General features: G+C 45.3%; 1 protein-coding gene across 2 annotated transcripts in view; it reads right to left on the reverse strand.

Moving 5' to 3' along the window:
* Zyd (sodium/potassium/calcium exchanger zydeco) overlaps positions 1 to 25,463 on the reverse strand; it is a 53,007-nt gene that overhangs the window by 12,261 nt on the left and 15,283 nt on the right. Inside the window, exons 2-6 of one of the 2 annotated variants that reach the window (XM_077698927.1) lie at positions 16,035 to 16,244; positions 15,568 to 15,651; positions 13,129 to 13,235; positions 11,113 to 11,213; positions 8,788 to 9,013 (exon numbers count right to left, since the gene is read on the reverse strand). In XM_077698927.1, coding sequence (XP_077555053.1) covers positions 8,788 to 9,013; positions 11,113 to 11,213; positions 13,129 to 13,235; positions 15,568 to 15,651; positions 16,035 to 16,244 — 728 coding nt within the window. The remainder of the gene's footprint in view (positions 1 to 8,787; positions 9,014 to 11,112; positions 11,214 to 13,128; positions 13,236 to 15,567; positions 15,652 to 16,034; positions 16,245 to 25,463) is intronic. The other variant, XM_077698928.1, reaches the window with a different exon arrangement.

Genomic DNA, 25,463 nt, shown 5'->3' on the forward strand with positions numbered 1-25,463 from the left:
ACGATGATAGATAGCGATGAGGATGATAGCAGCTCATGGCGGATTCATCATTCCCATTTGGTTGTGAAATAAACATAATCTACAAAAGTGACTAACAGTGGCCGTGATGTAAGACCGGATACAAAAAGGATACACCAGGAAAGCGCTGCTCCTGTGTATTCCTTTCTGCGTTCCGTCGTTTCCAGCGCTGCCACAACGTTTAACTATTAGTCATCTCAGCAATCTCAGTAGCCGGTCACCGAACTAGCCTCTCAGTTTAGGACAAACTGTATCACCGCGACAGCATACTGAGACATGACAAGCAAACAATGATGGCTTCCACTCATGGGTGCTCTGAGTTTAAACATTCCACCCTTCTGTTCTAAAACACGAAGCCGGGGTAATCCTAAGCTTGGTGAAATAAATGTTTGTTCTCCATGAGCTCGCCACAACGTCTTTTTTGTAGAGCTAACTCCCTCTGCTGATTTTTCTTTAGGCGGATATTTTAATCGTTATTATTGCTGAAAATGACAAATTTAATATTGCTACTGCAAAAGTGAACAATTTCTGGGCAAAGGAGTTTAGATAAGAGCGGCCTTTGTGCTATTGTTGGTTCTGTTTTAAATGCCCAGCAACAGTACCAATTTTTAAGAAGGCCAAATTTGTTGCAAAATAAAAAAGTACATCGAAAGTAAAATACCTCGCATTTAGAATACTGGAATTTTTCTTCGATCTTAAAACTGCTCTGCCTATGTGGCAGTACTATTGTGACGAGTGCCTGTCATATGCACGTTTACACGTCGACCCAGCGGCCACGCTATTTTATCGCGTTTTATCCATCCTAATCCCCAGTAATACATCGGAACCCGCGTCCTCCGCGTTAAGTTATACTGATTACGTAATATATTTTAATCCGCCCTAATTTTATTCTCCACAATCTACTTTCATCCACCAACTAACCATTCTAATCATTCTTATCTATAACTAATCATTCAATATTCGGACCCAATTATTCACTGTAGTCCCACTCGATAAACCCTCATTCATCTGAATCCACCTTAATCTGGCCTCACCTCTATACCACTTTATCCAACTAATCGTCCCTATTTATTGCTTATGAATCCTAGGTAACTTTGGTAATCATTAGTCATCTCTAAAACATGGCTGGCATGCTTTGATTCGTTTCTGGCCTTCTTGGACCACTCGGTTTTTTGCATCATTCATGTCGTTGCCGGGGTCCCCTGTCAGTCTTCCAATGAGACATATAAGAATTTCAATATAATAATGAAGAAAACTATGGCTGATCTGTTTGGGTTCGATTGGGAAGTCATGGAATGTAATTCAGACAGATATATTAGTGCCCCTCTGCTCTGAAAAGGATAGCCAGAGAAGCTGGGCACAGTGCAAGGCCTGCACGAAACACAACCCAGATATGTATTTTGCGATCGAGCATACCCCCAGCTGATTTGCTGAATGAAGTTGGGAAGGACTACAGTTTTTCTCTAGGGGACAAACATGAGGTCACCCATTTCTCTCCCGTGGCGTAGGGACCGCACTGTCTGTTTAACACACCACCGCATACTGCTATACCACGGAGGACAGCAGTAAGGTCGCATCTGGCCATGAGACGTCCATGTTCAAGCCGCCCCCAGCGAAACGGGTGTGTCAAAGGGTACCGCGTGAAACCTGAATTCGCGTGCACGCCCCCCTCCCCCAATGCACGCGTAAACATTGCAGGGGAGAGGTGGACGTCGCGCGTGGCAAGCACTATAGGGACCGGGCCACTGGACATGTGGCGCCAGCACTCGGCGCTCCCCTCGTTAGTGGAATGAGCCGGCGCATTGGACTACGCAGCCTCCCGTTATTTTTACCGTGTTTACTTCAGTGCTTTGAATGTTTTGGTGGTGCTGTGAGCGGATAAGTGCAGTGAAGCGAAGTCTAGACAGATGTTTTGGGTTCTTAGATGCAATAACGGCTACGTAAACTTGTCGGACGCTTCTAAATTTGGGTATGGGCTACAATGACGTGCGCTTTTGGCAGCGATCTACGCTTGTCTCCACCCATTCTGAGTAGGAATAAAACTACCATTATTAGTATTCATTTCTTCATAAATGCACTAATGGCTACGTAAACTTATTTGACGCTTCTAAGTTTGGGAATGGGCTACATCGACGTGAGCGCTTTTCGCAGAGCTATGCGCCTGGCTCCGCGCGATCTGAGTAGGAATAAAACTACTAATAGTGGTATTCATTTCTGCCACGTTAAATTATCTTCATTGGTTTCAATGGCTATGGTTTTCACGTCAGCCTTAACGATGGGATACCTCGATACTCGTGCTCTCTAGGAAAGGCAATTACGTGCGAGATCTATTACTGTGTGGCCGTGGAAACGTCGCGGCAGTTTACACTTCCTTTCTGTAACCGTGGGCTTTGTGCATTCGGTTTTGGTGCGCGACGCTGTGACAGAATGGGGGCCTGCGAGCGGAAGCGGAACTCCCACATTTGTAGTGGTCATTTTTTTCAAGAGCCAAGGTTATTCAGCCACCCAACAGCCCAAGCTATAAACCACCCTCCCTTCCCTTCCCATTTTACCACCATCGTGGAATAAAGGCTGGCACCGATAGTTAACCTCAGCTTGTATTTTGTTAATGTTTAAGCGTTCTTTACAGAGTACCTAAAAATCGTGTATTGCGTTGTGAAGAAACCAAATACGCGCGAGTAGTTGACTCAAATAGGGGTGCATCAGCCCGTATCCTCCAGCACAGACGCATTCCCGACAGGCTGGAAGCAGTTAGGATTTGGAAACGGGTGCATGAAAGTGCGAAATTACGCAGCAGAATCATACATTCCTCAGTTTAACGATGACGAAGGTTGAACGCGAAGCTTTCTTCGTCCGAAATCGAATGGGAAATAGTCGAAGTCAAAGACGCTGCTATCAAAAGGCCAAACTGCATGCTGGTCAAATTGAAAGCTCAACTAGTAAAAGTTTAAACCAGAAGGCAACCAAAGAAACGCGCACCAGAAAGCTTTGCGATAAACCGTCATCGTCGTTAGACGGAGGAGTGCATGGTTTTTCATGGTAGGTGGGAGCTTTAAAATGACCGCAGCATCAGTTGTGAAACTGAGTACAGGTTTTCGGCACCCTCATTGTCTCTCGTACTTAAGGCACGCAGGAATTGTTTTTTGAAAAACCATTAACCGGCTAGCCAGAAACCATTGCAATTCTTGTAAAGCACTGCTTTTCCCCGACAAGCAATAACGTTCTACTGTCATGCCGTATTGATTCTGTTAACGATTCCCAACGACTGTAATAAAGGTATTCCTGTGAAATTAAACATGTTTCTACCGTAGTTAACGAGTTTACGGAAGCGTCGTCCGTGACAATTTCTGTTTTGGGGTAAATCGTTGAAGGCGCCCCCAAAATTCAACACTATCTTTCGCTTGTGCCCAGTGCACGACGTCGTTTCGTCATGAGCTGCCAAATGCCAGCGCCGCAGCATTTTTCAATCTCTGTATATACCGGTTTTGTAGGAGAATTTATCTACAATTTAGTATTCCTCAATACGCCAAACTGCATGCAGGCAGGGAACATTTGCAAGAAGGAATGGACTTGCACGTCCAGCTGGTCTTCCAGCTTGGCGCATGGAGCGTAGAATGCTATTTGTAATTACTGAGAATGGGCGTAAATCATTGTGGTTATCTACGCTTTGCAAGGTGCACCGCAGCAGAACGACAGAAAGCTATGCACAATACGCTCCGCTACCCGCCACCGGCATTCCAGTGACGGGCGGTTCGCCACAGGCTGCTCTGTTCGCTGAAGCGATGGTGGTGCCAGAAAACGGCCGCCCGGTCCCTATTCGCCCCGAGCGCGAACACAGTCGGCCCCTGGCGGCGGCGGGACGAACCGCTCCTAGTGTGGATGGCGCTCTCGCGTCGTCTGCTTTTTCACGTTGCGTGCGGCGCAAGACGCGTGCTGCACACGACAAAACAACTAATATGTGTGCTCGTTTGGCAGTAAGCAATGACATAGTTACCTCTGCTTGCCCATTTCCTCTGGAAACGCAATAATCAGCGGCCGTTGCGGGTTAATGCGCTGGTTTAATTCCACGAAACATCTTCGCCCTGGTCACCGCTTGAGTGTGAAGCGTGTTATAAACATTGCTTCCACACATTGCACTTTTATTATTGATGAGTGCAGTCGTCTGCCGTTTCGGGAACGTCGAAGGGTGCTTTTTGAAGGTGGCGTGGTGATTATTTAAAGGATAAAAGTTTAGTGCGCGAAACGGGTAAGACGCGACAAGACCTGTGCATACGCGGGCAAATTCCACACCCTTGTAAAATTGCGCTGTGTCCTTATAGAAAGAAGAAACAAACAAAAACATTTACACTGCACACGACCCGTGCGCTATCGCCCATACATTTACCGGACACGTATTTTACACCCGCAAGCGCCTGTGTGATCGTGTCCTTCCCGTGCCTTTTCTAAAATAAATACCATTTTTGGACAGTCGTTGTTTATACTAAGGAGGAGGAATAAACATTTAGTCAACTGTATCGAGTTGCTAATTTTGCGTATTATTTAAAATACGTTTCTATGGATGCGAAAGAGTATTTAGGGGGGATTTTTTGGTAAAATTAAGCAGTTGTGAGTTTGCGTCTGCCATGTGGCATTCCGTGTGTCATTTTCATATACCGACATGAATCACCTTGTCCAAAAAACGTGTCTCACTCAGCATAACCAAATGCCTAATATGGTCACGTCTTAACCTCTTAAGGTGGACCTAAGTTTAAAGAAAAAGGAGAAAACGCGTAATATAATGCACGTTGTTGCCCGCATGTGTGAGGGGTGTGTGCCATGACTCACTGTTTTTTTTTTTTTTTCCACATTGCTTGCTTTCAATACAATTTTGAAAAAGGCGAGCCACAATTCCTGGACAATCTCGGACCAAAGGGGGGTTAATCAGTTTTGAAAATACGTGTTAAAATACTGCTTTTTCACTGCTACAGAACACGACGCCTAGTGTAATTTCGATTGTAAGTAATAGTGATAACCATAGTTTGGCTTTTCGCGTTACATGCATTCTCTTCTCGCTGCTCTTGCAACGTTGGCAGGACCCCCCCCCTTTCCCGAAAAAAAAAACGAAATGCACAGAATTTTATTTTTTAACCAATCCTCAAGAAGTAAATGCCAACACAAAGGCGATATTCAGTTTACAAAACAAAGTAGTTACCGGGAACCCGTTGCGCTGATTCGCAACTAGAAATAAAAAGGAAATGTTTTACTACGTCTGCAACAGCGCAACTTCATTTATTGCCATCTTTAGGGTTCGTAAGCGACTTTATACGCAAGAATGCAAACACATCTCGCTGTTGCAGGCACTCGTTAGATTTTAAAAGGAACGCAAACGGTCAACAGAGCAGTTGTAACAGAAAATTTGTGCTCACTGTGAGGTCCCAGAAGCTTGGTTTGCACACTGTAAACCTGCTTGTCACTTTGCGAAAACCTAGCTAAACATGAGATGTTGATTGTACTGCGTGCGTTGACAATTCAATTCGCAAGTTCACTTGCGACGAAAGCCGTAAATAAGTCATCCGAAACCGTAATTCATCAAGCCTTCCTTCAGAGTCGCTAAAATTTCATTTGAAAGACCCGTTAGAGCGGTTACATTTATATCTCTGCGCTGATCAAAATTCAGTAATCTTATGTTGCCTCTTGAACACAAAAAATATCGTAAGCTCTTAGAAAGAATTTCGGGGCAGTTACGTAGTGTTACCATTTCAGGGCATCCCACAAATGCAAGTATGCGTCATGCTACCAGTGAAAGCGATTGAGATTGCCGTTGTGAACTGAATTTCAGAGATCAAGGCTCCATGATTTGTTTCTGCTTATGCTTTTATTGAAGGCTCAAAGCCATAGTCTGGAAAGATCGAGCTTGCTACGAGCCACAGCGTACAAGTTCATTGTCACAATTACGGCCATTCTGAGATTCCCGATGAGTCGTCGCTTTTTTTGCCGTAGTAATGAAAACTTACTGCCGCTTCCATGCTATACATTGAACGTTGAGGAACCGAACTACAGCATACCACTCTTGTTTGCACCTTTCGTGCGCACATACGGCGAGAAAAAGGCACGAAGCGCGCCCACAGTGTGCATTCGTACGGGCCGCTCAGCGGAGCATCCACACTAGCAGCGCGACGCTGTCGCCACCTACATGTCGAGCTCGCGGCGAATACTATAGACGTTTCATGTACGGGGCGGCGGTGGTGGAGAGAGGTATGAAGTGGGCTTAACCATACTCCCTTCGTTAACGGCTATGCTCTACTGCGTGACACACTATGTATGAAAGCCAGCTTAGAGAAACCAGGCTTACACCGATCTTTTTAAAGTCGGCTTTTCCTGTAAACAAAAACGCATTGGTAGGAGGACATTTTCTAAATGGAAATACCTAAAATATGCAGGCCCTACGCCGCGTCGTTCTTAACCGCAGAGCTGTTTTCGCTTTCAGTTCCACCGTATAGCGTTACCAGAAAAAATACCAAGAAAAAAGACCGCGCTCTTGTGAGTGCGCGCCTCGTGGGGAGCGCCCGGCTTCGGCCTGTCTTCGCGAGGAGTTACGCCACATGAGGAGCTCGCAAAAAATGCCAAGAAAAATACCGAGCTCATGTGAGCATGCACCTCGTGAGGAGCGCCTGGAGTCGGCCTGCTCGACCTTCGAAAACACACTGCCCAGTGTTGCAGGCGTCATCTCTCGCGTGCTCTTCTACTTTGAGGGCACAGACGCAGAATTCTAGCTACACGGGCCGAGCTCGCGAAACAGGTGGCCACGAGTTCTAGCGCGGGCTAGCGGGGTCTACTTTGGGAGAGGTGTGAAAGCCTGCGGGCGAAACGATCCGGGCCAGCCAGTCATGGAGAACTTGCAGCGGCAAGTTCGGAAACCTATGTGAGGTGCAATAGCCGGGTCCCCGATGAAGAGGGAGGGGCCGACAGCTCTGCTGTTTCTCCAGCCTTGAAGCACTACTACAGGCTGTGGGAGTATTTTTAACAGTGGAGCTGTTGTTGCTGGCCGTAATGCGTGCGGCGTCATCTGCAAACTCCCGGTCATAGTTACTCCGGTCGTTTACTTAACATTTAAACGCGTTTTATGAGGAACGCCCGTGTCGTCCAGTCTTGCGCGTGACGCTCGCAAAAATACTTAGAAAACAGTTCATTAGCGTCCGCGGCTCATAGGGGGACCGTAAGACAGCTCACGTTACAGACGCCCAGTTCGCGAAGCAGGTTGCCGCCGGTTCTAGCGCGTGCTGACGCGTTCCACTTTGGACGAAATGTGAAATTCGGCGGACAAAACGATCTGGGCCAGCCAGTCATGCATAAGGAAGACGACGATATAGATGGATACGATGGATACGACGGTGGCGAATACTACAATAAGCAACAAAAACAATTTCAAACATAATGCGATGCGGGGTGGTGTGTCCTTCAGTATTTAAATTGAAAGAAATCCTTTCTTATTAATTTTTCACACGCTGAACACAAGCCCCTCAATTTTTAATTTCACACGCTGAGTTTTCGCTCCACGCGGGCAGGAGAAGGGGGGGGGAGGAGGATAAGAGATATACAGCTTTGCTGGAAGCACATACAGGCCCGTCCATATTACTTCCATAAAGTGCACGTCACAGGGGAAGGTGGCATCATGCAGTGTTAGCAGAATAATGTTACCGCAGGGTTCTCCCCAGGCTCAGACGACGGACAGACATGTGCACAGAAAGGTTGGGGGAAATGCCTGTGCCAATAAGGACACAAGACATCGGTTGAAATAGACCCAAGGATAAATAATTAAATGTAGTTATACGAAACAATTTTTGACCGAACACTACTCATCACCCACATTTGGCAGCGAATGTGTTATCATAACACATGAGAGGATGCGTAGTGAGGACATAAACGGCACCTCCGGCTGGAGTTTTTACGGCGCCTTCAATCTCTAAATAAATTTCGGCAGTCTTACATACGAAATAATGGTGTTGAAGCCCTGCAGTAGAGGGGCAAGAACTTCACCATTCGTTCCAGCAGTGGTACCGAAGGCAACGGAGTTTCATACGAATATATACTATAAGGAAATCTACCACTGCACTCGCGTGCCTACGTGGACGCCGCGTTGCACCTAGCAACTTTCCTCTCCTACTTGGCTTGGCTGGCCACATGGATTCTTCCAACCGTGTAGCCAAAATTCAAAAAGGGTGACTTTTTATAGCTCGTTTTTTATGAAGATTCAAATATTCCGTGGAAAAATCACTCTTTCAAAGCTGCACTTTGTCATCATTAAAACATACTTAAACAAGAAAAAATAAAAAGAGCGCAAAGGACGAGAACAAAGAAACACAGTAGACGGGACGCGCGCGTCCCGTCTACTGTGTTTTTTTGTCCTCGTCCTTTGCGCTTTTATTATTTTTTCTTGAAGCCATGAACCAACTCGCCCAACAATCCATTTTATACTTAAACAATTTTTTGCAATGTGATCGCTTTTTCGCAGCCACAGGCAGATCTCGAGCTTGTTGGTGAGCCATGCCAAGGACAAGTGGAACGTTACTACCCTGTACATTCCGACACTCTTGCTGAAAAGCTACTCGCCTAGACAATAGCGCTAATTTTCCCTCTAGTATATATCCGTACGAATAAACTCCATGCCGTTAGGGTTAAAACAACGTCTCGCAGAGACGCAGACAACAGGCAGACGAGTCGTCTGCAGCGAAAGTTCCATGCGTCGTCTGCAGCCATGCGAGCGCCGTCCCAGCCAGGGGGAGAACCTGCCTTCATGTGCCATATGTTGAAGTGGTAGTGGTAGGGGTCGTCGATGCAGGACTCGTCGGGGCACGGGATCTCTCCCGGCCCTATGCGGTCGCCGGCGTGCCGATACACAGAGGCGCGAAGCCACGCCTCGCGTACCTGAAGCAGCGCCAGGTACTCCAGCCGCGCGTTGAAGAACAGCACCACGATGTAGGCGACGAACATTAGGATCAGGATTAGGGCTTCGTACCTGCGCGGGGGAAGAGGGCGAAGATGCTGTACAGTAACCGAGCAAGAACCAGCGGCAGTTGAAAAAAAGTGCTTACTTTCCTATGCGAATTTTACTGTTCCGAGAATGGAGACGACAAGTCTCTGAGGGGAAAAAACCGTTAATGACGTTCAAATTATCATTAAGACGAGCTCTGTTAGGGGCAATTTCTCCATCTTTTCCATGAACAACCGCGGGATTTATCAGGGCAATGTACAATAACTGCAATTAAAGCTCTACCATTACACAAAAAATTTCTCGGTCTCCTGTTCCTCTGAAAATTAGTCTACCCTAGGTTGGGAACTGCAATACTGAACATGTTCAGCATAAACTGCAAATGCAACCCACCGGAATTCTGATGAAGAAACTCCGTGTAATGCTGGCGTGCCATTATTCTTGGCCTTCACCGTTGCCCTAATTTGTCGGTTATGAGACCGCGTGGTCGCCTCTTTGAGGATGCTAACAAACTTGTTATTTCTCAGTCTGAGCTCTAGTAAAGGAGCTGCCAACGTCCAAAGTGGCAGTATATTCATACTTTAAAACGATTAAAAATGTCTGTCTTACTTCTGGTTGCCATAAACAGACTGCAGAGGGAGTTCTTGTGTGGGAACAACAAGCATTTATGAATAAAAAGAAAATAAACACTCGTACCGACGTTAGTGCATTTCTTAAAGTACACTCACCAGAGCTTGGCTTTAGGCCTACGAAGGCTTTCATGCTGGCTTATCTAAAATGTGGTTTGCCTCAGAAAAACTGTTAATGACGTCTTCCCAGAGGCCGTGACAATTTCGTACGTCGAAAACTAATTAAGGGAGTTGGAGATGCGACATAAAAATACAAGCAGTTCCGATTCTGATTGTAGGGTTTTAACGCGCCGACGCAACGCAGGCGATGAGGCTCGCCGTAGTGGAGGGCTCCGGATTAATTTCGACCCCCTGGGTATCTTTAACGTGCGCCGAAATCTCGTACACACGGGCGTTTTTGCTTTTCGCCTCCATCAGAAAAGCGGCCGCCGCGGCCGGGAATCGAACCCGCGACCTCGTGCTCAGCAGCGCAATACAAGCAGTTCCAGTCACGGGAAAAGGCTGCAGAAGCAAATGTGTCACTGCAGGGTTAGCTTTCAGTTTCATGAAAAGGCCCACGTGAATCGAACGCGTCGACGAAAGCAGCGATAGGGCGTCTTAGGTCCTTCGGCATTTTGTCAACTGCAACCGTAGCAGGCGAGAGAAAAAAAGTTGCTCCATGCAGTGCCCGTTGTGGCTGCATGGAGCAACTGAATGTTGAATGTGTGGTACTAGATTTTCTGTTTCCGGTGTCTACAAAGGTACTTGTTGCAAGTAATGATAACGCAACTTCCTGCCAGAGAGCAAAGTTCTCGCAGTCCGCTGGCTGCCAGGACGCCGTAAACCCGAGAGGCCGAATGGGAGGTACTTTGCGTTATTCCCCGTTTTGGAGATCGCCATCTGTAAGTAAAGCCGCGTTACCAAAGCTGGCATCAGCCGTGTCGTAGCTGACATTTATTAAGATTTTTTAAACGAGTAACTAATCGGGGTTCAAACTTGCTTTCCTTTAAGGGCGGAAACTTTGGTTTCCGCCCTGTTTTTTTCGCAATGTGCATGTACATTTTTTTGCCTTTCAGCCAATCGCATAAACATGTGTTTTAAGTGCAGATACGAAGGAGCAGTAGGAGTGCTGCTCTGGGAGCGAAACTGTAGTCTTGCCTATTAAGCAGATAAGGAGAGCTACGACTTGCCTATAGTCTTGCCTATAGTCTTAACTGTAGTCTTGCCTATTAAGCAGATAAGGAGAAAACGACGACTAGTAAATGGCGAGACGCGTAATGCAAAAAGACCTTACCAGTGACTATAGTACGTTGTTCAACATGAAGGTCGCGACAAATGGACTCATAAAAGGCGGCACAGCGAGATTTCATCCCCAGCAAGAGATTTATCTTCTGTCAAACAGAAAATGAATGTAAATCTTGGTTATGTAGTCTTTTTCACGTGTATTTTAAACTGAATTTGCGTTGAGCACAATATTCGAGCTAGTTATGCCTGAATTTGCCCAAAGCGTATACTTGCCATTCAACGACATTGTTGCTGATGACTCCGATGAGGGCAAGGACGGTAATGGCGTACATGATGCAATCTCGCGTGATGGGATACCAGTCGATGGGAACGTCCTAGAAAAATAAATTAGTTGGGACTGTAAGAGGTGAAGTAAAACAGATATTTTTGGCTCACTTGTTTATTTGCCACAGCACTATAAGCTACATTATGGAACATTCCGACATTAACGTCAATGAGACGTGGTGCAGAAGAATGGCCGGCTCGTGTTGAGTTACAAAATCACGTCAGAAAATCTTTCAGTCCCGTCAAATTTCGAAAGGGGGTATTGTTAACAAATGAAGAAGGCATTGAAAATAAAATGTGTTCCATTTGAGTATAAGTCATAAAGAATTGTATATTCCAATTGGCGGCCGCCTGCCAAGCCACCGCCGCAAAACAGGACTGCGCACAGGTAGTATAAAATCTACTTCAATTTCATCGTGTCATCTTGATGCTAAGTTGTAGGTAACTCGGTGATACTTGCTTTTAGTTGGTCTTTTATTTTCCAGTACAGAGCAGGTCCTGGGCAATCCAGAACTGTTCTCGAAATAGAAGTTCTATAGACAAATGAAATACTTGACTGCTCTGGGGCTGTTTCTAGCAAGCCCAAATGACAAATCAAAGAGGCCCAATATTTATTCCATACCGTCATTACTGATGTCATGTAATGAGAAATTTGAAAATTAGAAAAAAAATATTTTCTATCTTTTTTGGCTAAACACTGATTTCAGAACAGTAAATGAGTAGCTGTGACGCCAAAGCAGAGTTTCTTCAACCTAAACAAAGCGGTGTTTTGTCTTCCTAACCCTCTACAGCATTGCAGAAAAATTCACAGCGCATGCGGACGAGGACAAGAAAAGAAAATGTCAGAGACACCACGGAGCGCTACGGGTCAACTGACGAACACACAGACCTTGATGTGTACGAAATAAAGTTCTCGAGTACGGATTGCTGGGCGAGTTGGTGTTGCATTGCAGATGGTGTGTCTTTTCTTTTCTTATCCTTGTCCGCAAGCACTAGGAAGTTTTCTGCAATGCAACACCAACTCGCCCAGGAATCCGTACTCCTGACCTTTATAGCAGGTGTCGTAGCTTAAATGAGTTCTTGCACTAAATGTCGTGCTGTATAACAGGACACCCGATAAAATAAACAAAATTTTGGAACGAAAAAGTCAGGCCTTACGTTGCACCACGCAGATATATAAATTCGTGGCGTTTGTCGCACAACGATATCCATAAAAGACAACGAAAAATGTTTATTCTCTTGCAAATTATACTTAATAAATTAAGCCGTTAACAGATGACAATGAGTTATGGTTGTCGGGCACTCATTTCTTCTCTAAAATACATCGTTTTCTCCTTATTGAAATCTTAGTTCAAAATCTGTAGATGTATTTGGTCCCTTTTTTATATTTAACTTTACACGAAAAGCTTTTAGAAAAATACCGGACTCATACATGTAACTGCTAGCTAGATACCACTCCCACAAGTGTTGCGAGATTCCAATCAAAGGTATCCCGAAATTGTAATTTTGCGTATTCCTTAATGTAGAACCACAAAATCAAATGTCAGTAAAGGACTCCATAGGAGCGACCAATACGCCGCCACACGGGTGATATCAGTGTGTTAGACTAAGTGTTCATTCCGGACCGTAGTTTTGGAGCACAATACCGACATGATAACATCTTTTTTGACGCGTGCGTGGAGGAAAGTGTCCCGAATGCATTGCTATCATAATGCGCGAAATTGGTCCCATGAATCACCTTTATAATGAAGCTCCTAAGCTGGAAATTGCATTTGTATAACGCCTCCTGACAGACGTTTTAGTTGCTATTACAAGGCTTATGATTTCCGCGGTAGTGTGAATTCCAGGGTGATTTTCACCAGCGTTCAATATTCAGGTGGAACGCAGAGCTCGTTGCTCATTTTCCTTTGACCTTGTCATTCTAAGAACGGTTGAGCTAGGATGCGCGCAAAGAATAGGGCTCACATTTTTCCACACAGCGAGACCAGCAACCCCAGTGACACCTAGTACGTTGAAGACGGCCGATCCAACAATGGTGCCGAGGCCGATGTCCCCCTCAGTGATGAAAGAACCTGGAGCCAAAGGGAAGGGTGACAAACGTAAGTGAAACCTCCCATTAAAGGGGGTCTCGTGAAGCTGTTTTTATCGATACCGAGAATTTTCAGGTCCAACGCTTTCCAGTAACTACGAGACACTTGCTCCTCAGCCACTTTTCACGAGCAAATTGTAAACATTTGTGCTTGATAAAGAAGCGAAAAATTGAAATTTGTATTAACATTTTAGCCTTCAAAGTCAAGTTTCAAGTTTTCAAAGTCAAGTTTCAAAGTCAAGTTTTCCAACGCGCAATAATGAAAACGAATCGCAATGCTGGGTGCGAGGGTAATTAGAGTAATTATAAAGGAGATTAGAGGCCAAGTTTGGTCAATTTTATGGCGAGTGCGGCCGCCTACACATTGTTTTTCAGTATAAATGCATTGCAGACGTTTTTTGCTTTAACGCATTCAGAACTTAAAGCATGCAATAAGCAATCTTGCGCGCGCTTCCTTCAATGTAAATGAGGGTTGTATTGAGCGCTCCATTCTTGCACGCCTATTAAGTATTTGCGACGAAAATGAAAAGAAACGTGGACTTTCAGGGCCTTTATATGTGCGAGTTTTTGCGACGTACCGATCGGCAAAGTCTGGTTAAATGATAGGCCCTATTTGTCAGAACTCAAGCTTACGCATCCATCTATGTGGTGCGAAAAGTAATTAGTCGACGTACTCAACAAACCTGCCGACACTAGACACTGAATTCATAGTACAGTTTATAATTAGTAGAACATGAAACCACAACATACCTCGTGTTAAGTGATAATTAGAAGCATTTTTCTCCTTAAGTCTTCTCCTCAGTGAGTTTCCCCAATAATTACTCGGCTGTAAGGTTCATGAGGGAACCGAAAAGTTCTTTAAAGTCTGTACTGAGTTATTGCGTCACGCTACGAAACCGTAAAACTTAATATTGTCACAATACTAAGTGGACTATAACACAACGCCATGCTTGCCCATCTTCCAAGATGACGAACATGTGTGACATACCCGTGCTGGCGCCATCACGGCTGACGCGCATTAAATTCATCTCATCATCCACCATGGTTTGTGTCGCCTTCATTATGCCGCCACTTAAAAATATAACCGCAAAGCTTGAGACATAACAATATGGGCATGGTAATCTGTGGAAGCGTAAAAACAAACATTACACCAAAGTGATTTTAAACTCAAAACAGATGGCAAATGCCGAACCAATGGGTGGATTTTGTTCATAAGTACGAATAAGGGCATAGGTTATGGTTATTGGTTAATAGCTGTAATTATTAGGATTTATTAATTAATAGTAATGAAAAAGAATTAGTGTGTTGAAAACGCCGTGTGGGCTTTAAAGAGCTGCAGCCCCGTACAGTGTAAGTGGAGGGGAATGCCGATGTCTGGCTCTCCAAAAATAAATGCCCTTGCGATTGTAGTCCCATGTAAGCTTCCTCGAACAACTTTCTTGGTGAGTAACAGAGCCAATCTAAAAGCATGTGCCTTTCGTGCAGGCGAAATGATGAGGAGTCCGCACGGCAAAGCCCACTTTCACAGCGGAGCTGCTGATGCGACTAAAAGAGCTTGAGATCTTTACACGAAGGCCTTTCCAGTGCAGTGGACCAACAAAATAATGGACGGAGCTCACATTTCGAGTATATGGGGTAACGTAAAAGGAGATGCTGGGCGAAAGTTTCGGATTTCTTCATTGCTGAAACTGGGAGCTGGGGAAGGAGTTGAAATGTGACAGCCAGTTTAGAGAAGTGATAAGGAGAGCGTAGAATATATGTTCCAGGTCCTAAAAGAGCTAAAGGAGGCAGGCAGTTAACAGTTGTGGTAAATGAGGGGGGACATTTCATACTTCATGCTCGGGCATTCTCTAACGTGCGTGGAAGAAAAAAGCTTGAAAAATATACTGCAATCTTTTAAAAGTGTTACGCGTACGTCTCCTGGGGCAACTAACCGATGTTCCAGATTTAAACTACATCGTGTTAAAACTTAATATTTCCATTGGCTAAGCCCCTGCCACCGCAAGAAAAGACGAGGTCAGATTCCCTTTATTGGTCTATATAAAACAAACACACCAAGTTTCATCCTTTCTAGTATGAAATACCCAATAAACGCCAGTATTCCGGTGGAATGCAATTCTAAGCGACGTTGTTCTATGTGGGGAAAGCGGCGAGCCCCTCATGGCTTATGAAGCGAATTTAACTTCTTTCTACCCTTTCACGGAAATCTTCATCTTGACATGTTTTGTTGTTTGTCCTTATTTCCCGCTTACAACCCGGATATCGCTCTCATCCGCAAAGTACAAAGAATACCAAGACGAATGCCGACTGCGTACCTATTATTGACGAGAAAAGCTCCGGTGCTGAAGTGCCGACAGCCATGAATGTCGCCCCGGCTACGTCACTTGGAACGTTGAGAGCTGTAAGGAAGTTTTAAGCGTTAATACCTGAAACAAGAACACTTTATATATACATCTACTAGATATTGTTTTGCTGATCTTGGTAAGCGTAATGATGGGGCAGGAGCTCAGGAGTTCAGTTGGAAAAGATTGTCTGATGGATAAGGCCTATAATTATGCGTTACCGTGCCTTATGCAGTGTCTAAAGCATTGGTTATAGTGTCACGCCATTGTTCAAAGCATCTGAGGCTTCCCATTCGAAGTTTATTTGCTTAGTTTTTGTTTTGTATTCGTCGTACTTTACAGCGGAGGGAATGTAGCTTAGGGGCGGCAATGCTGCAGAGCCAATTTTGCAGGATAAGCGCGCTATGCATTCGTCAAGAGAAACACAAAAACGTCCTCACATTCAGAGATTAACTCCAACGAGGGGACGAAGTAGTCATCACAGATGTAGCCGAGGAAGCCGCAGAGGTAAAAGACGATGATGAAGTGAAGAACCACGCCCCCCTGTCGTCGCTGCTCCTGGGTGAAGAAGTCACCAGGGAAGTCCTCTATGGAAGGCCGCACGCAAGCCGGCCGCCCATCACCATCTTGTAGAATGTGCCGGCTTGTGTCTACAACAACAAAAACGAAAACATTTGCTCTTTTGTTTTATCGCTCCCTGGGTTTTTTTTTTGTTAGCAGCAAAGTCGCGCTAACGCGCAAAATGAAATTGGCCCTTTTGACCGTGAAGCTGAAGAACACTACGCGTCAGTAGCTATTTTATGGGGTAAGAAGACATCTCAATGACAAGACCAGTGGCGACGCGGTCAGCAAGGCAGAGCACGACCGAGCCAATCTCATTTTTTTAATTCGCATGTTTGCCATGCGGCATATAAAGAAAAGATAAGAACATTAGGTAGAATAAAGAGTACGGGTACCAAAGCACAGGTAGTCAGGAAATTGATGACCCTGTACAAGTCTAAAGGTAGGCATGGAGTCCGGTCTCGTGTAAAAAGTTCAGCAGCGACCTGCAGTAGCGGTCTTCGTGCACCCACCGGTTGAAGTCCCCCAGTTTATCCCACCGAAGACCAACCACTCTTAGCGCATTGTCCCGAGCTGTTCTGGTTCCTGTGCACGTTCACAAGAGATGATTGACATCAGCTTCAGCCGCCGAAGCCGGACACTTGGGACATGTTCCTCGGTCTTCTTGTGCGGGTCTCCAAGTCCAGGTGACTGAAGGTGTGAGAGCCACCCCTGCCCGAAGCCTCCTACTTTTCGCCGAGTTACCACACAGACACATCCGCTATGCGCTACGGCGGCATTGACTGCTATAGTAGAGCCCCAGCTCTTTAAATGAGCTTTATCTGTGGCAATATTTAAGCGTCTTGAGGTGCAGTGTAGTTCAAACTATGGGTGCTATAAAAAGGTGTCTTGTGCGAGGTCAAGAGGGGCATCCTTGGCGCTGATAATGGAAGACTCGTGCGCTAGCCTTCGTCATGCAAATCTCCTTCGAGCGTCAACAAGGTTTTGTCTACACAGTGCTTCCATTTATTTGTCAGTTACGGCGTCAAGACAAACGCGTTGTCAAAGGGCAACAGGTGCCGTTCTTTTGCTTTGAAGGTATGCATTGGGAAGCTACGTTTTCCTGAACTACATTGGGTATTTATTCGCTGTTAATCTCAGAGCTAGGAGGGAAGCTATAGTAGATTCCAAAATAATTCAGAGCGGCTAGGTTTTTCGAGCTGTGAACGCATGGTTTTATTAAAAGGTCTTCGTGGGAACACAGAAATCTCATGATTTGAAGCCTGTACCATCCTCGTGACGCACGGCCAAAAAAAAGAAACATGCAATCATTATCGTGGTAATCATCTATGGGGCGAGGGATCGGAAGGAAAGCAATTTTATACCCTCATCCATTGGGACATCGTCTTCACCGGTGAGGGGATTAGAGATGGGCCATAGGCTTGAAAATGATAGCTGTTAACAACCTATCATGATGATGATGACTATGATGATTATATTGACTATTTTGCCCAGAAGTGCGTGACAGATGGGCTGGACGTTAAATCAAAGCTCATTAGCGTTCCCAACGAACACGTGTTGAGAGGCTGCATGACGCCTCAAATGATTTACCGGCAAGTTGAACGTCAGATAAGATACAGCAGGGAAATTAAGCACGACCGCGCAGTGGTGCTCTTGCTCGTAAAGAAAAAATCATATCGACGCATGCTTTAAATAAAACTTAGGACCAATAACATTCTGAGGCACTAAAGGGAAAATTGATAAGAAGCATTGCTTTGAGTCAGAATAGAGCCGGTCCTAAAGCAAGAACTCAGGGGCCATTTTTTGTAAACAGAAACTGATGGAACCTGTTCTGGCAAAGAATTTGTGAACAACTTCAAGTTTTACCCAAACCAAGTTCTACGTGTTCACCAGCGAACTTCTCGCTGCCGAAACACCAGCATTGCAGAATCGTGTTATGTACCCGAGTGCGTCAGGAGGCGCCTATACGCCATGCGCGAAGTTGCCTTCGATTTTTTTCTTGAGAAATCCGGGTAGACTCACATAGGTAATGCACGAACATCCAGCGTATCCGTGTGTGGTGCTTCACGATTTACCTTATAAATACTGATCAACCGCATTTAAAAATTATTCTATATTTTAATAATTGTGCAACGTTCCTGTTTTGTACGCCTGTTCTCGCATCCAATTGGTTGCTCTTTAAGGTTTGTACTTTACGTGGCGTTCGCGCAGTGAACATTCTTTGACTTGCGAAGACGTTTAGTTATATTAAGCTACACGCGACCACTTTTAGGTAAGCAGGAACCGCTCAAAGCTTTACTGGGTGAGATACACGCCGAGGACCGGCCTTCCGGCCACAAAAACACTACATCCCCACACCAGATTGATCTATACGGTGTTAAAAGCGCCATACGGGATTCGTTTAAAACGTTTGGCACTGTTCGAGCCACCAAAACGCCACATCGGGGTTTTACGCACCGAAGCTGCACTTGAACTCGCCCAGAAGATCCCGCCTGGGGATCTTGAAGTGCGCCTAAATCGAAATGGTACGTCAGAACGTGAGCGATACTTCCAATGTGTGAAAAACAATGTGTGTGAAAGACAATGTGCAAAACTTGTGGAAAAACAAATTTGGAGAAAATTTATTTTTGTGGCTCTAACTATCTGGCGCTACCCGTATATAAACTGTCGTCATCGACTGTTTCTATGTGTTATTCTGAGGTATTAGTTTTTTTACAGTATGATTGCTTTTATGCCTGTATGTTTTGCTGAAAGGATAAACCAAATGTAAACCTTTTCAGTCATGAAACTGCGTGACTTCGCTGTTTGTGATGTTAGAGTGTAATAATGCCAGTAATATGCACACCATGATTACTGAAACCGTTCTGTTATTGTACATCATTATTGTGCGCTGCACTGCTATGCTTTTAGTACTGACTACCACATTCTGTGATGCGTTTTTTACACTTCAATGTACTTTCCTTTGCCCACCTGCTATGATCTCTCACGACATTGGCAGTATTTCTAAATACATAAATTAAAAACAGCCGTCGCACGGTAACGATATCAGGAAGCAGTTGCCATGACGCCACCTTCACTTCTTTGGTTTCAGCGTTCTCCTCGCCGCATGAGAGAGCGAGGAACTAAAAACTCACGCATCTCCACGAAGTGAATCATGACGAGTGGGCGAAACACTGGGGATCGTTCTTACCGTAAATCACCCGTGAGAGTACGTACGGCTGCTAAAACGATTTATAATCCAATCCAATACAATTCAATTTAATCCAATCGAATCCAATGCTCCTCGCGCATGTGCAGCTCGGATCTCTAGGAGACCTCTCTCTCTCTCTCTCTCTCTCTCTCTCTCTCTCTCTCTCTCTCTCTCTCTCTCTCTCTCTCTCTCTCTCTCTCTCTCTAACCCTTTGTGAACCTTTTATTATGTTCTTCTTAACCTTTTGTTCCCACATCTTTCGATTTACACGGTGTTGTGCCGTGAACACGGACGCCGGACGGACAAGCCTCGGCCTAAGGCGCTTCGCCCCTAAAACAGAAGATAAAACCAGCCGTGTCTATTTTGCTCAACTGCCATCAAAGCGCATGGGGTAGACCCCATGTTCAAAATTGATTTTATTACTGCACTCCATTCACGGTCACCACCAATATTTGTACTGGGAGCGACATTGGAGTCTAGGTTTGTCCAGATACAACCGCATCGCTATCAATACGACTGCGCCCTCATGGTAATCTGTGATGCGCCTGCGCAGTTAGGTCTGGAGGGAAACAATGGGTCTATACAACGACAGCTTACGAAACCGTTACGTTGCATCCGGGGCCTTGTCTTGCAAGGCCAGCGTCGACGTACGGCGATAAACAATGAGGGGTCTATTCTCAGAGACCACGGCAACTCTTTCGCTTTTCCGTACGTCGAAGCCGCTGCCCACGGCCAACGTCCTGCGATAAAAGACTGGTCGGGTCCGGCTTTTGTCCATGCCATCCGGTTCTTCAACCGCACTCGTGATGATTCGCGATGTTAGATTATGAGCAGTTGCCAATGTTCCTGCTGTAGCAATTATCAGCTTTCCAACTCTGCACGTCCCGTAAAATTGTTGACAGCTTCCTCGGAAACCAGCCATTACCTAACAAAAGCCTCCAGACAAAGAGATGGTAAGGTGGATATGAGTGTGATATCTGGTACGCCTGTGTTAGGGCTCGCCAGATAACATCGCCATCGATTAGAAGAACGCACGAGGAGCTACTTCCGGTGCGTAAAGAATAGAGCTTACTTCATTTCGTGTTGATCCCATGGTGTCCACGTGCAATGAAGCTCGTTATCGCTGTTCTTACAGCCCGCAGCCTTTCTCAACAAACGATAAGAGAGGGAGCTTGTCTGACCGGGGTATAGGTTTGGTGTTTAGCCAATTGCGAGCTTCATCACGCATGGATAGACTTTTATAAATGCATCTTGCATGAGGTTCAGCAGCCAGAAACTTTGAACGTATGAAACGCGTTAAGACCATGATAGACAAAAGCGTCGATTCCTTACATTCTATTGTCATGAAAGATACCCTTACTGTAACTGTTCTCTGCACATCAGACAAGCTTGAAACTCATTTGAAAGATTTTTTTTGCCCGCAATCCTCGAAGATTTCAAAAGCCGCCTTACAGAACAGTGCAACAAAGCCGATGTTCTGAGAACTGTGTATGCTGCTGGTGTCAGCGAGTCCCACCGCTCTATGCTGCCGATAACCATAGCTTCCACAGCAAGGCGTGACGTTGGGCTAGTTGGTATGGTTCTGTACTTTGCGTCGTTTCTGTGTTTGTCCTCCGTTAGTTAAAACGCGTTCTCCTGTTGAGGAATGTGGTTTCTGGGCGAGTTGGTCATCCATTGTAACAAAAACCTCTGGGGGGTGGAGGGATGAAGGACACAGCAAGTAGCCCGGACACTGCGCTACTTACGACTCTTGCTCACTGCGGCTTGTCCGATTTTATACGGGAACACAGCAAACGGAAAGGAGGAGAAAAGAGGCAGACAACATATAACAGCACTGGGTGAAGAAGGGTTACAGGGGAAAAGGTCGCTGTACAGGAACGCACGTGCATGGTAAAACTTACTGGCGTGACAAAAATTGCAGTTATTTCTAGGTCAATGACATTGCGCCAACCATGATTTGTGTATTTGTGGCTTTTACCGCCCGGCTGCGCCGGACTGTGTTATCTGTGTCCTGAGTGAAGCGCATGTTCCATTTTTTCATTCTGATGCCGCACGGATTATCTCATTTGATAGGGAGAATGTTTCGCCCTAGCGCCGCTAGCCTAGAACAATCTTATCTACAGTGTGCTCGATGTAATTCGGCGGTTTGAGAAACACCCACGCCGAAAAATAAATGCCCGCGGAGCAGACGCCGCTGCCACTGCGAAAGATGTAACTCTTGCTACGCGGCCGCGGCACCCGATTCACCGACACTCGCCTGCGCACGTCACTTTGTTGACTGCTGCTTCGCCGCCTGTGTAGTCTGAGTTGTTAGGGGAGCACTAGTTCACTCCAATAAACTTGTTTTTTCTTCAAGACAACTGTGCCGTCTTTGGCTTAGTGAAAATATGAAAGCAGTGCTAACGCCCTTGTCTTGAATTCAATGAAAGTCTTTTTGGCCTCAATTGTTTCTCTAGTTAGCTGCGCCTTATGTCGTGCTGCCATGGTGGCCTTATGAAAGTGTGGCGTACATTTTTGGCGCAAACGCACAATCTCTGCAGCGGTTAACGATATGTCGCATACCCGTGTGTTCCACGTTATTCCTGTGTTCTCTTAGCCTATCATTAGGGCACCGCCAAGATTGACCGATATACTTCTTGCCACATGATAATGGAATGAGCTTCCGCAGTGCTATCGCACGCTAACATCCGTTGCTTGCAGGGTTAGACTGAAAGGGTGCAAAAATAATATAGGAATAAGAGCGCTTCCTGAAACAAAAAAGCATCCTTGCGCCAGAACACCACCTGGATACCATGCTTGAGTATTCGACTAAACCTCCCATACGTGGAGAGGCCTTCCAGCAGTGGAGAAAAATAGGCTGGTGGTTGATTGATTGATTGATTGATTGATTGATTGATTGATTGATTGATTGATTGATTGATTGATTGATTGATTGATTGATTGATTGATTGATTGATTGATTGATTGATTGATTGATTGATTGATTGATTGATTGATTGATTGATTGATTGATTGATTGATTGATTGAACGCAAAATCTGTGAGTGAAACGGAAAGATGCCAACAATGTCGAATTGGCCACGCAGAGCATTTGTCATGGAGTTAACCGTAACTTCCACTTGTAGGGATTGCTTACACGCTGTTCTTTTCAGCATCAAGTAACTGTGGACTTTTATATAATGATGGGGTAATGACTGTGAGCAACACGCTTGCAATAGGTACTGCGCCGCTGGTGGAGGAAGGCGAGAACGAAGGTCGGCTCCGGACTTACGCTGCTGATTACCTCAATGCCTTCCAGCTTATCCTGTCTGGTAAATATTTGCAAATAGACGTCTTCTTGCCACGTAACATAATTATAAGTGAGGGTGCCACAACCTATGTCCCGATGCCATTGAACTCGGAAACGTTTACACGCCACCGCCTCCAGCAGCGCAGGAATTCAATCAAAAAAGATTATTTCTTTTTACACTTCACTGATGAACGATCCACGGCATTTGTTTCACATATTCTGTGTTAGTAGTACTGTCGTTGAACTATCGCAGACAATGACTGTGGTATTTTGTGTGCTAGTACGGTATACCCACTAACCTGAAAAGCGAAACTATTTCCAATTTCGAGTTCCCGGGCACAGGCTAAGATGCCTGGCTTTGACTTATGCGAGACTTATACAAATGAATTCTTGTAATTTACACGCCGTAACTCTTAACTACCAGTCATATAAGGCGGGCCGTGATGGAGAGCTACAGATTTATTTTGAATGTCCGTGGATCATAAACGTGCGCGAAAACCTTGACACACGATTGAGGTTATTCGTATTCTGTCTCCAGTATAAGAAGACTGACTGCTTCAAGCTAGATCCTTTTAGTGAATCAAGGAAAAGAAGTCGGGCATGAATTGATATTCTGCAACGGTACAGAAACACTCAGAGAACATTTCACACTGATCCTGGCGATGAAGCAACTACATATATGAATGAATATCTACCTGAACAGCTGAACGTTCTGAGGCAGCGTTTACACAGTTCTAGAGGAGCTGGGTGATGGTGGGGCTGAAGAAATGAAATTCATACCTGTCTTATTCTCTAAGCCCTGAGGCTGTAGAGTAATTAACATCGCGACAAACCCGCATCGTTTTGAGTTTCAGAACGAAGGTGTCATTTGGGATATACAGTAACGCCTCCTTAACTGCAATTTCTAAAGTCCACAAGAAAAATTCGAGCGAAGCGAAGCTTTGAGTTAAGCGAAATGCCCAACATCGGGGCCAGGTCACTGAAATACGAGTTAGTGCTGGTTATAATAGCTGCACTGCAAAGAGAGTTTCCGTAATAAAGACAAAATTATTCACTGACAAAACGTGATCCAATTTACCTATAAAGAACCCGTGATCACCCGCGAACAAGTGGCGGCATGCATGGGAAGAACGTTTACGCACAAGGTATCACTACCACAGTTGCTTTTCACGTAGGATAGGCGACTGCCGCGGCGGCGGGAACTTCAAATCTCCCGTTCACGACAGAGTTCCGCGATATGTGGGAGCTAGGCGACCGCGTTCCGCGAGTAGTGGGATGTAAGTAGTGGAAGCTAAAGAGCTAATGCCTGTAGCGGATTTTGTCTTTGCTTTCTGTCTTCTGTCTGCTCTGTCAGCTTTTTGAGATATCCGTGTCCCCCGAAAAAACGTTTCAAAATAAATGGGGGCAAATAAATAGCACCTGTGGAAGGTAAATTTACGGCGAAAATAAATTTCGACTAAATGGATAATTTGACATATGCGAATTTGAATTAGCAAGGGTTTACAGCATTTTAAAGAAAGTAGAGAACTCATGCGGAAGAGAAAACGGGCTGTTAGAATTAAGGATTTACCCGGGCTCCCACCGGGTCTTTGACGGGCAGAGGGAAAAGAACCGTACAGTTGGTCAAAAAATGGAACCATCCGATGTTTCCTAACAGGAAGCTTTGCACATGCGCAGTAAGGGCGGGGGATGCAAAGTAGCAAGTAGCAAGCTACACGCGCAGTTTGAAGCTACAGCCAACTAGAATAACGAGGCGGCTCGCCAGTACCTAGGTCGTTATCGCGGCATTAACTGTGGTCGAGAGCCTAAAGTGAAGGAGTTCATCGCACTTTGAAAGCGACATCTTGCAGTATTAGAGGCTATTAACGTAAGTAAAAAGAAAGGGCGACCTAATCGTTGAATACTTTTCTCTTTAATCTCATAGAGAATCGAGGCAGAAGCAAGGGTGGCACGCAGGAACTTGCGCGCAAGAAGATTGCTGCTGCAAGAAACGAGGCCACTGCTGTGAACTTTTTAGTTCTTTTATTTTACGTGTTTCGTACGCAGCACCGTATGGGAGAACGGCTAGTAAGAGAAAAATAACTTCAAAGGAACGTGAAAAAACGTGCGAGAATTTAGCCCATAGGCCCAAAATTTCCGACGCATTGAAGCGAACAACGAGAATACTAACCGCTGGAAATCTTGAAAACAGGCATAGCCTGTAAGCTGTACCTGCAAGATGCTCCCGTCAAGAGAATAGCGTTGCGACACTTCAGTTCCAGGAAATTTCACCTCAGCTCGGGATTGCGCAACATACAGGCTAACAAGGAGTTTTGAGCAACTCGCGGATCCCCTGAAGAGGTTAAAACTTAATGTAAGGTTCGTGGCGCTCAAAGTGGTTTGTGGGCGTTACTCGTAAGGTGAGAAAAAAATTTTGCCTATTAATGACTACCCGAGAGTCGATGACCTGGAGTGAAAGGAAGTATCGAAGCGCAGCACAAGACAAGGGACAAACACAGAAGACGAGCCGTCCTGTGCATGCTCTTCGATACTTCGCTATGTACCAACTCGCCCCGCCCAAACCAATACTATGCTGGAGTGAAACGGGGCAAGAAACGTTTTAGCTATGTTCATGTTTTTTTTCGTGGGTGAATGTCTATATTTCAGCCAGGTACCAATCAATTCACGTCGAAGAAGTTCATCGTGGTGGTGAAAGTGATTCTCGGGTTTTGTGATTATAGAGAATGGATTACAAAATTATTCAACATTACGTGCCCACACGATCTCCATATTGTATGGTTTCAGGTGAAAAGATACACAAAGAATTCAACGAATGGTTCGTTTCAGAACT

This window comes from Haemaphysalis longicornis, unplaced genomic scaffold, assembly GCF_048455015.1.
Source record: "Haemaphysalis longicornis isolate Haplotype H1 unplaced genomic scaffold, Haemaphysalis longicornis Haplotype H1 scaffold_2, whole genome shotgun sequence".
Taxonomy (NCBI): Eukaryota; Metazoa; Arthropoda; class Arachnida; order Ixodida; family Ixodidae; genus Haemaphysalis; species Haemaphysalis longicornis.